Here is an 11,904-nt window from a genome sequence, read left to right on the forward strand (position 1 = left end):
CAGAGTGCTGCATTTGTCTGAATCTGAGCGGATGTATACCCCTGAACAGTTCAGAGTTCATCAGCAAAGTCTTTAACTTTGGACTCCATCTTTCTCCATACTTTTTCTGTCCAAAAATGTTGACTGATCTGAAGTCCAGTCTTTTTGTTCTTATGGCTTTTAAATGACCGGCACCTTGTGCTAAACCTGTTCTTTTTGGTGGATTTGGACCTTTCCTCCTGAAGAGTGTTCTACACTTGACTGGATGTTGGAAAGACTGATGTCCTCTGAGGACTTTTGGGCTTCTTTATACGCCGAGTTCAGTCAGTGAAGAGCTCATTGACTGAAAGCTCTGGGTTCAAAATGGCAGCTTTCAAATCCAAATGTCAGACTTGGGATCAGTGACCCACCTTTTACCAGCTCAACTCGTGAGGAAACAAGAGAAAGAATTGCACACAGCTTTCTATGAGGTGGGGCAGCTGTTAGAGCTGTTCCTGCAGCCGGGTCCAGGATTACAGCATCTGTTGTTAACCAGCTCTGTGATCCTCCTCCTTTCCTGTTAGCGCTCTGTCTGCAGTCTCTGTCTGCCCGGATAGTCTTAAAGCTGAGCAGAGAGCTGTTAGAGCTGTTCCTGCAGCCAGGTCTTGAAAACTGCCTTCCTGATATTCTTATGATGTCTTGATTATTTTTGTCCTTGGGAAGCTCAGTTAGCTGCTCCCTCTTACAAACAACTTTCCAGTTGCCATTGTGATGAATCATAACGAGTGTAAATAAAAAGAGAGCAGAAATTATTCCAGCAACACAGCATCCAAGCAAAGATGGAAAATGTTTTAAAAGACTATTTTCACATAATAAAGCTGAGAAGAAAATCCCAAAAGACATAATGAAAGACACAATATGTACAGAGCTGGTGCCACTGCAGCAGTTAAGCAGATTCTGACTGTTACTGAACATTTTGGTAAAAGCAAGAAGTTACTAAAGACCAAACATTTCCAGACATAATCGTCAATAATCATTCTGTAGGCACAAGTGATTTTGCATTGAGAGAATACACTGCTATGTATATTTGGAGATTTATTCAATACACTGTGTACAAAAGAATTCAACAGAAACAGTATGTATGAATGTGTGTTCTATATTCATACAAACATTTTATACTGACACAAAATTAACCCATTTTAAAGAGGTTCAAAGTTCAAGACTATAAAAAAAACAGGAAAAAAACCTCAGAAGGTGGAGGGAGCAACAAGAAACATTACATTCTTACAGTCCCACAAGAGACGGGAAATGATTGTTTTCACAGAAAACACTTGTAGGCGACCCGCTGAGGGATTCATCCTCCAACACTGACGACAGAAACCCTGTGAGGGTCCGTGAGACGTTCACGTGAGACGTTCACGTGAGACACAGGTCACAGGCAGCAGCTCCGGGATCAGGCTGACCACAGGATGGCATGATTGTCACATTATACACACACACGCACGGACACACACGCACATACATGCTCGCACACACACACACACAGCTGATGTTCTGAGTCCACCCTGCATGCAGAAAGCCTCCATAGAACGCAGCGCTGTGCTTTAGCTGCATCTCTCACATTCAACACTGGCTGCAGACAAAGCCGTCCTCATCAGGTCAGCTCAGTTCATTGCTGCATTTTTCTGAGGACCGAGCTAAATTAAGCAGCTCAAAAATGATGCTGCTGCTTTTCAGGCCCAGGACATAACAACTGAAGCCTCCTCTTTCTGAAGTGTGTGTGTCACATGAATGATGAAGAAGTGATGAAGGAAGAAGCTCTGTCCTAACCTCAGAGTGATGATGAAGGAAGAAGCTCTGTCCTAACCTCAGTGATGATGAAGGAAGAAGCTCTGTCCTAACCTCAGTGATGAAGGAAGAAGCTCTGTCCTAACCTCAGTGATGATGAAGGAAGAAGCTCTGTCCTAACCTCAGTGATGAAGGAAGAAGCTCTGTCCTAACCTCAGTGATGGAGGAAGAAGCTCTGTCCTAACCTCAGTGATGGAGGAAGAAGCTCTGTCCTAACCTCAGTGATGATGAAGGAAGAAGCACTGTCCTAACCTCAGTGATGAAGGAAGAAGCTCTGTCCTAACCTCAGTGATGAAGGAAGAAGCTCTGTCCTAACCTCAGTGATGATGAAGGAAGAAGCTCTGTCCTAACCTCAGTGATGGAGGAAGAAGCTCTGTCCTAACAGTGATGGAGGAAGAAGCTCTGTCCTAACCTCAGTGATGATGAAGGAAGAAGCTCTGTCCTAACCTCAGTGATGATGAAGGAAGAAGCTCTGTCCTAACCTCAGTGATGAAGCTACTGAAGAGCAGACAGCAGCATCACATTTGGCACACACTGCGGCAGCCACAATGAGAGAGGAGTTCATGTCTGTTGAGGAGAACAGTGGAGCGGGACAGAGCATATCTACAGGGGGCTGCAGTCACTCAGACATAGTGGTCAGGTTCAGTCTCACCATTAAAAGTGATCACAATAAAATGTCCTCAGTGATCATCTCACAGCCTTTTGGTTTCCTGTGGTCTCTCAGTGCTTCTCTGAGCCAGCTGATTGGTGCTCAGCTGCAGCACGAGTCCCTTCAGAGCGTCCTCTGCAGAGTGACTGTTCACAATGAGTCCCAGGCTGGCAGCACGCCACCTAGTGGCCGTGCTGTGGGTGCTGACTGTGTTGGTTAGCAGGGTAGTTGGGGGGGAGCGGTGGTCCATTTACCCCCGGGTGGTAGAAAGCACAGTTGCTCTCATACCTGCAGCTTCCCTTCATCATGAAGTGGCGACACACAGGCCTCTTGGACATATCTGACGGGAGGAGACAGAGGGTAAGAAACAATGAGACACTTCTCCTCACCTGGGGGCTCACCGGTGGGCTCACCTGTGGGCTCACCGGTGGGCTCACCTGTGGGCACACCTGTGGGCTCACCTGTGGGCACACCTGTGGGCTCAGGTGGGACAGCAGCCATGCTCTCAGCTCGCTCCACCTACCATTCATGTTGTTGTGTCCTCCTCTGGGCCCTCCTCGTCCTCTGCCCCTGAAACCAGGCTCTCCTCCTCGACCCCGACCTCCTCGGTGGAAATGCCCCCCTCTGTGGGGCCCCCCTCTCATTGAGTCATCTCCCCAGTAGTTGCCGTTGTCTCCCCGGCCTTGAACTGGTGGTGGCCCCATCATGCGGGGTCCTCCACCAGCATTGAAAGGTGGTCCGTGGTTGTGGGGGGGTGGGGGGTGGTTAAAGCGGGGACCACCAGGTGAGCTGTTGGGTGGGTAGCCACCATTCATGGGCATCTGCATGTGCATGTTGTTCATGGGGTTGATGCCGGGGGTGTGTCCCAGGAGGCCCTGGGTGGCTGCACAGAGAGAGGGGACAGAGACAGTGAGCAGAGACCGGGACAGGTGGACACATGGATACATGGACACATGGACAGGTGGACAAATGGATACATGGACACAAGGACAGGTGGACACATGCTGCTGTGACAGCAGGAAACAAACAATCTGAGTGTACCTGGTGGAGGTCCACTCTGGTTCTGGTTCTGGGACTGCTGCAGGGAGCCCAGTAACTGTTTGATCTTGTCTGAGAAGTCGGGCTGCTTTATCAGCTCCTCGGTCGACTGGTTCCCAGAAGCACCCTGAGGACACACAGCTAGGTTTAGTCTTAAACCACCAACAGGCCCTTCCCACCCAAGTGTTTTCCACACCTATGATCCACACGTGTGAAGGAAGTGTACAAGAACCCAAAGGCTGAGAACAAGCAGAAGCATTTACCATGATGGAGGACAGCAGTTCCTGTACGTTAACCGTTGGTGGGATGGGGCTGCTGGCCGTGCTGCTGGCCTGTGGGCTGCGTGTGGTGTTATTAAGGTTGACCATGAGGTTGGCCAGGACAGGCGGCAGCTTAGAGCTTTCTGTCTGACCCATAGCAGAGTCCTGCTGGGATGAGGTGTCCATTGGCTCAGCGTAGCCATCATCCAGCATGGAGGAGTCCTGTAGTGAAGACCAGAATGACAGCTTAGTGGCCCAGATAATAGATCCACATGTGGAGGAAAAAACGATTAGAAACAGGAATGTGTGCAAACCTCGTCCAGAGGAATGAGACGGGGAGGCATGGGCTCATATGGCTCTGGATCTGGTTCATGTGGACTGTCGGGAACACTGGAGAACACGAAGGATGGGAGATCTTTAGCACAAACTACTCTGGATGCTGTTTGAGTTTGATCTGGAGACACGGTGCAGCATCATACCTTTCCTTGCTGAGGAAGATCTCCTGCAGGATGCCCATCTCACGGTCTCTTTGGGTGAGTTTCTCTGTGCTGTTGGCTCCGGGGGACACCAGACTGCCGGTCAGTGTCAGAGGTCTTGGGGGTGTCCAAGGCACCCTTTCTTCCATGGCATCGTGTGAAATCCGACGAGCCATCTCAAACGTGTGCCTGTCCATCATCAGTTCTCTTTTTGCAGCTTCACCAAAGTCCTTGATCTTGTTGACATTGACTGTGAATAACATGGGATGATGTCAGTAAGTAAGTAAGGTTATACCCAGCTCAGACACACTGAGCACGCCCAACCATGTCCTTACCTCTCTCTGTCTCATCCAAATCGAAGTAGAAGTAGTTTTTAAGCTGCTCCTCCTCAGCCCAGTGAACCGTTTTCTTCTTCTTGCCCTTCTTGGTCAGGCTCTCTTCTTCTCCACGAGGTTCTGCCAGGGCATTAGGCTTCTCACCTGTGGGCAAGAGGCCAGGGGCAGGAGAGAACATGAATGTGTGCTTTTACCTTTCAAGCCAGATGCCACACAAACATTTCCTTTAAGATACAACTATGAAGACTTTTATTTTTTCAAATACTGATAAACTTATTGGCTTCTTAAGAAAGTAGCTGAAAATAAAAGTGAAACATTTGGCATCTTAGTTTGAGAGGCTGAGAAATTAAAAGTATTGGGAATGAAGGTGTGAATGTATTCGCCTGGAAAAGGTTGAGATACATACTACCATCATGGAGCTTGGGTGGGCCTTACCATTGTCTGCAGTCTCTGGGTCCTCAGGGGGAACAGGGGTGCCAGGCTGCTCCAGTTCCTGGCTTTCATCAGCAGGAGTGCTGGAAGCAGCAGATTCTGGAGACGATGGTTTAGCAGAGGATGAAGGGTATGCAGCAGGTTTGCTGTCAAACGGGCTCGTCTGCGGACAAAAAGAAGCTGAATGAGCGGGATCAGAAAGAGAAGGGTGATAACAGTAACCCATGTTCTGGGTCGGTACATGAGAGCCGGAGACGTGGCTGTGTGGATTAGAACCGGACTCTTCCAGCTCCACAGAGCGGACAGAGACACAGAACTATGGGGCAAAGCTAAAGGTGGAGGAATCTGTTTTTACACCAACAGTGGAAGCACTGCGCTGATCAGCTGTCTCCAGTGTTCACAGACATTTTCAACTCCTCACTGGAGACAGGTCATGTGCCAGCCTGCTTCAAGACCTCCACCATCATCCCTGCTCCCAAGGAGCCCAGAACCACAGGACTTAAAGACTTCAGAACCACAGGACTTAATGACTTCAGAACCACAGGACTTAATGACTTCAGAACCACAGGACTTAATGACTTCAGACCCGTCGCCCTGACCTCTTCGGTGATAAAGTCCTCTGAGCGCCTTGTGATTTCACACCTCAGAGAGATCACGGACCCCTCCTGGACCCCCTGCAGTTTGCCTACAGAGCCAACAAGTCTGTAGACGATGCAGTCAACGTGGCCCTCCACTACATCCTCCAGCACCTGGACTCCGCAGGTACCTATGCCAGGATCCTGTTTGGCCCTCCAATACATCCTCCAGCACCTGGATTTCGCAGGTACCTACGCCAGGATCGTGTTTGGCCCTCCACTTCATCCTCCAGCACCTGGACTCCGCAGATAACTACGCCAGGATCCTGTTTGGCCCTCCACTACATCCTCCAGCACCTGGATTCCGCAGGTACCTACGCCAGGATCCTGTTTGTGCTTTTAACACCATCATCCCGGCTCTGCTCCAGGAGAAGCTCTCCCAGCTGAGTGGACACTGTGGAGTCTATCCACTTCCAGGGAACTATTATCAGGAGGCGTGCAGGGAAGACTGTGGCTGATCCCTCCCACCCCAGTCACAAACTCTTTCAGACACTCCCCTCTGGCAGGAGGCTGCGGTCCATCAGGTCCATCAGGACCAAAACCTCACGCCACAACAACGCTTTCTTCCCATTCACTACCAGCCTCATCAACCAGGCCCGGAGCCCCCCCTGACACCGACTCTCACCTTCCAGACCTACAAGCTACATTAACGTAGCATTCCAGACATTCTGGCTTACATTAATGCTCTATCTATTTGGGACCACTTCATCCTGTTGTGTATCTGCACATTTATAGTATTTATAGCATTCAGCTTTTTTTTTTAAACTCTATATATATATATATCTAGATTCTGTATATAGCTCTATATTGCTATACTTAATACTCTGCACCAACTCCAACTATAAAGTGTCCAGTAAAGCTGATCATGTTCAACATCCAATTTATTCTGAGAACAACAACTGAAGAAATGAGCAGATCTGCAAATCTGCAGTCAGTACCTTGTTAGATGTTGGTGACACAGCCTTGTTATGAGCAGGAGATACAGCACTCTGTTTCTTCTTCTTTATCTTTATTCCAGGAACCGGGGCCGAGTTCAGGGCATCCAGGAACCCTGTGCCCTCCATTGCTGCAGTGAACACAAAAGATATGATCACCTTCTTCTATGTACGAATTGGATTATTTTATGAATTATGATTATTATTAATTAATTGAATTCCAATTGGCTTGAATTGGACTTACTATCTAAGTGCCTTGAGATGACATTTGTTGTATTTGGCGCTATATAAATAAAAATGAATTGAATTGAATTGAATGTCAAACAGGCTCCAGAAGCCCTTGTGTCTTCATGATGGTGCCTGAACTTACGCGGTGCTGGAATGAGCTTGACTTTGATCTCTTTGGCAGAGTTTGACGGCATATTAAGAGGTTTGTACTTTTTCTCAAGAGGTGGTGCATCTGATGGACCTGAGCTGTTGGATGAAAAGAAGCGGAGAAAGACATGTCAGCCCTCCCATTGGTCACCTGCTGCACCCCAGCACCGGGGGGCACTTTGCTGAACAGGACAGGGAGTGTGTGTTACCTGGGCCTTTTCAGATCTGGGGGCTTTATCTTGTACTTGTCACCCAGCTGTGGGGCATGGGGAACCTTCTTTGCAGGGGTTGGGTTGGGAGCTTCCATCTCCAGTCCTACACACACACACACACACACACACACACACACACACACAGAGCGGTTCATAAAAGCCATTCAGAGCTGCTGTTACCGGTGCTGCTCAGGTTCAGGTACCTATGGAGCGGATCTTTGCGTGGCTGGGGGCGTGGGCTTTGGGTTTCTCCTTCTTTTTTTCCTCATCTGCACTCTTTTCTTTTACATCCCTCACTGGCACCTTGCTGTCTTCTTTCTTCTTCTTCTTATCTAAAACATGAACACAGAACATGTTACAGCTGGTTGGAAGGAGCAGGCCTCCGGGCTGAGGTGGGATAATGACAGTCAGGTCCGTACCAGCAGGAGAGCTGCTGCTGCTTGCAACGCTCTGGGAGCGGATGGTGGCCATCCAGCCGTCCACGAGGACAGCCGCCAACTTCCTCAGCTCTGAAAGCAAAGGGACAGCATGGTTGGCGTAAGACAGACTGCTGCTGATGCAAAGCATCTCTCCTGAGGAAAAGCGAGCTCACCTTCAGTGTCTGCACTCTTGCTCAGCTGCTTCACTAACTTGGCTGTGTTGTTCTGGAACACGATAAGAAGACGTTAGATTGGTGGAGCTGGCAGTATAAAGCTCTGAAGGGGTGACTGATGAAGTGAGGCAGTACCTGTTTGAGGTGGTCGACCTTCAGAGGCAGCTTTTGCAGAGTGAGCAGGATGAGCTGAAGCAGAGGGGTGTTGTTGGTGGTTTTGGAATAGGTGAGCCAGGAATTGAGCAGCCTGTAACCACCAACTCTGATGAACCTGCATGAAGGAGACAGATTTATGATGAGGCCTGTGTGTGTGTGTGCCCTGACACACTGTGCACATGCACATGCACATGCACTCTCACTGACAACAACAAGACTTCAGTTGTTGGTCTGAGATGATAAACTCTGAATAAGTCCAGATATCGAACAGCTAAGCTGGGTTTCAGGGCATCACCCATCCATTCGGACTGATCACATTCTGTTTAAGTTATCTGATCACTCAGAGTTCTGTAACTAAAGGACTTTCCATCCACAGCTTTGACAGATAATTCATGTGTGATAAAGGAAGCAGTGTCTTTAGCAGACGGGAGTCCTACCTGTTCAGAATATCGTGGGATTTTGTCTGCAGCAGGATGTTCAGGTACATGCATCTACTGACCATCTTAGTGGAAGCTTTCATCAGACTGGATTGAAAAGGCAGAGGTTTTCAGATTATTACCCCGGGGTTAACAGTGGAGGCCCAACAATGCATCGTGTACCATGTCAGTCATTTACCTGAACACCTTGGGGACTCCCTCCAGGCTGCGGAGCTCTCCATCCTTTCCCAGCAGAGCCTCTACACCTTTCAAAATCTCCCGAGGGTCCACTGGTCCCCCTGCCATGTCTGAAACACACACTTCACGCAATGAATATACATGCCAGCAGGACACAGGTGGATCACAGAGAAGCTTATGTTTACGCTAAAGAGTATTTTAAACATCAGACTGCCAAACAGAAAAACTAACCAGGCTTTTAGGATTGTGGCTGCAACAAATCTATCCCAACTTCTTCCTCACTCAGTTACATGAAGATTTAAACATGTTCACCTGGATGCAAAAATCTAAAGGAGATCAGTCCGACAAGCTCAGAGGAGAGTGATCCCTCAACACCTTCAACGGTCTCCTTTCGGACACCAACCTGTCACACCTACACCAAGGTACAGAGACCGGCTTCTGGATCTGAGCCTGAAGCCGGTCTCTGGCTCCAAGAAGTCATTTCAGTGAACCAGGAGGTAGAGAGAAGAAACACAGCAACATGTGGACCCATGGCCTGGCTGAGATGCACATGTACACACAGCTCAGCTGTTTGAAAGGTTTCATGGAGCCGACTCCAACCAGCGGAGGAGGACTTGAATCAGTCGTCAGTGGCCGACTGCCTGGAACATGGTCTGAAAGTGTTCGTTTAGTGTGTCAGACAACAATATAAGTTTCAATTCAGACCAACTCTCAGCACTGCGTGTGCATAGAACCGATGCACAAGTCCTCCCAGCCACCATAAACCCACTCCAACTGATTTATCTTACTTTTATTCAAACCTTTCTGTGAGTCAGAGGGATCCTGAAAACACCTCAAACTAAATGTCAGTGTGCACCCAACCAAAGATGTGGACACACCTACCGATGTATTCTGAATAAGTGGGTGTGTCCAAACCTCTGACTGCTGCTGTATAAATGGAACAGATCCAAAATACAGTGAGTGTTCTCATAATAAAAAACCATCCAGAGTGTGATTCAGACAAATAAGAATACTGAGTTCTTCCTTTTTAATAAAACACATCTGGCACCATTTGTCTGTCAGATGAGGAGGAAGGAGACAGTTATCAACAGAACCGTGCACAGTCCTACACCCACTTATTAACATGGCAACAGGATGAGGAAACAATTAGACCAGTTCTATAGGACTAGAGCTAACTGTATGAAGTATGAAATGCTTGGAAACTGTAGAATTAGTTATCTTCCTTTGAGGCCTTGACTGTGTGGTCAGAGGAAATGGATGTGGACATGGAGCTGCAGTGTTCTCCTGACAATGTTCTCAGCTGTCCCGGTTCAGAGTGCACATCAGGCCAGGCACTGCCACCTGCAGGTACTCTACTGCCACCTGCAGGTACCCTACTGTCTGTGGACCTCCACATTACTGGAACTCACTTCAAATGGATGCACTCGTTAACTCTAGATAAAATGGCAATGGTCACATGAAAAGAATCTGGAATGATGTGGGATATTTCATCCTTTCACTATGACCACGTGTGGCTGTTAAAATGGCCACTAAGATAAAACACTCACTACCATGGAGGGTAAATCCTCTCCAAATGACAAACTTAAGCCAGAGCCTGCATTGAGCTTTGTAAGCATGCATTTATTTCTCCAGATTTCTGAAAATTAAATAGTTTTCCACAGTTCCAAAGAAGCTGCAGCTCTGCTGGACATGTCAGATGTGAGGAATCAGTTAGGTCTTACCCGTGTAGAAGTACTATAATGTCTCAGACCTCCACAACTCTGCAAATAACCCAAATCCTGGAAATGTCACAAGTGTTACACATATACACAAAGTCACTGTTAAACACGGCCCTGGGTCTAAGATCATCAGTATTGGGAGCAGTCACAGTGTGGTGTTACTACAGATCATCATGTTTCTCAATCTATGACTGCACTCAGCCACCAGTCCATCTGCAGGTAATATACTTCACTTGGTTGGTAGAATGGTTGCACCATGACAGAGGGCATGTTTATCAGGAGAAATAAAGAGTAGAAATGCCCTGGTTACATAAGGACGGTTCAGGCAGCCTATGGAAGGCTGGAACTCTGCCACAGAGCAGCTCCAGCACTGAGCTGCTGAACAAAGGGGAGGGAGCTGGGGCTGCTCAGAGCCCTCCCTCCGTTAACACTTCCACAACACACCGATCCCCCCACAAACAATGGCAAACAGCGCGAGGCGCACCAAACGCGTGTACAAGTCACACAGTGCCGTGGAAAAAGTCTAAGCGTGTCCCGCACAACAGTTTATCAAAAAAGGTCCAAATGTCGCTCCGAGGAAAACAGTCAGCCCCAGAGCTGTCCGGGAACGGGAAGCAAACACCACAGTCCGCCATATTGAGCAATCCCAACTGTTTGTGCTCCGAAAGAGCACTGCGCCTTTCATCCCGCAATCTTTATCCGCAGATTGCCGAGAACATGGTGCTCAAGTGTCCCTGTGCTAAAATGATCGACATTTCAAACACAATACATCTTCAAACTAAGGCAATCTTTATGTGTAGATTGCGGTGGGTGTTCGTTCCGTGGAGCAGCTCCTAAAACGCATCATTGACAGGCAAAAAGTCTGTGTTTTCCTGCTATGCCTAAGGCAATCTTTATGAACAGATTGCTTATGGTAATGATACGAATTTCCTGTTAATAGGTTTATTTGAACCATCCCGTCTCACACACAAAGGAACGGAGAGCTGTCCGTCCTCTTTTCTGTGTGAGCTCATACTAGAATACTGATTGCCAAGAAACAAGCTAACTCACGGTGCCTGCTCGCCAGCTACCGCTAGCTAGCCTATTATCTACGACAATTTTCATTTGATGAATCTCGTTTCAATTTAACTTCAAAATCAACTTACTATTGATACTATAGATCCTCAGCGTCTCGGTTATATTATGGTGTGCTTTTCAGGCACTTATAGCTCTCATTTCATTAATATTATGTCGTCAACCTTCATGGTTTGAATATTAACTGAAATACTTCTTATGGGTGGGGCTGTGATAGCTAAATGCTAGCCTTTCCTTCAGGAGCAAACTTGAGGCAAAAGTAGTAATCAAATGTCCATTACTTGAAGAAAAAATATGAAATTGAGAAGAGTTGTTCAAAGTCCTCGACGGATCAGTCTTCGGCAAAGCAAGTTCATACCTGCGGAAACACACAAAATACATTCATTTACTTTTAATCGTCTGTTAAATACCCCTTCCTTGTGCTGTATTAAAGTTATTATTGTTATTTTTTATTATTCATAAAGCAGCATTTTCCCATTAAAAAGACTGATGACACGTTCACAATTTGTCCATCTTTTCCTAACTTCACTTACCTTTAACCAAATCCAGGAATGAGCTCCGAAAGGAGGGACTTCGCTTTTATACTGCGTGACGTTT

General features: G+C 47.5%; 1 protein-coding gene across 3 annotated transcripts; it reads right to left on the reverse strand.

Annotated features, from left to right (window-relative positions):
• Positions 1 to 1,040: 1,040 nt before the first annotated feature.
• ppp1r10 (protein phosphatase 1, regulatory subunit 10) lies at positions 1,041 to 11,854 on the reverse strand. 3 transcript variants are annotated; one of them, XM_075449204.1, is made up of 18 exons: positions 11,589 to 11,854; positions 8,517 to 8,625; positions 8,339 to 8,425; positions 7,881 to 8,016; positions 7,746 to 7,797; positions 7,573 to 7,662; positions 7,357 to 7,485; positions 7,151 to 7,256; positions 6,937 to 7,040; positions 6,570 to 6,697; positions 5,000 to 5,159; positions 4,565 to 4,708; positions 4,233 to 4,479; positions 4,068 to 4,143; positions 3,757 to 3,975; positions 3,497 to 3,620; positions 2,979 to 3,338; positions 1,041 to 2,795 (listed from the first exon to the last, which is right to left on the reverse strand). In XM_075449204.1, exons 1-18 carry the CDS (start codon positions 11,686 to 11,688, stop codon positions 2,638 to 2,640), a joined length of 2,529 nt encoding a protein of 842 aa, XP_075305319.1. In that variant the 5' UTR covers positions 11,689 to 11,854; the 3' UTR covers positions 1,041 to 2,637. The 3 variants fall into 3 exon arrangements, with proteins under 3 accessions (XP_075305319.1, XP_075305321.1, XP_075305320.1); XM_075449206.1 differs by having other exon boundaries at positions 11,379 to 11,854; XM_075449205.1 differs by having other exon boundaries at positions 8,517 to 8,637; positions 11,379 to 11,854.
• Between the last annotated feature and the right edge of the window lie 50 nt (positions 11,855 to 11,904).

Source organism: Odontesthes bonariensis, chromosome 18 (genome assembly GCF_027942865.1).
Source record: "Odontesthes bonariensis isolate fOdoBon6 chromosome 18, fOdoBon6.hap1, whole genome shotgun sequence".
Classification (NCBI taxonomy): Eukaryota; Metazoa; Chordata; class Actinopteri; order Atheriniformes; family Atherinopsidae; genus Odontesthes; species Odontesthes bonariensis.

Excerpts from the sequence above, each read along its gene's own strand:
- ppp1r10 (XM_075449204.1), bottom strand. The coding sequence starts at position 11,688 with ATGTATTTTGTGTGTTTCCGCAGGTATGAACTTGCTTTGCCGAAGACT. Across the intron at positions 5,160-6,569 it reads TGTCACCAACATCTAACAAG|ACGAGCCCGTTTGACAGCAA; the intron begins GTACTGACTGCA and ends TTTTGTCCGCAG. Across the intron at positions 3,621-3,756 it reads AACTGCTGTCCTCCATCATG|GGTGCTTCTGGGAACCAGTC; the intron begins GTAAATGCTTCT and ends GTGTGTCCTCAG.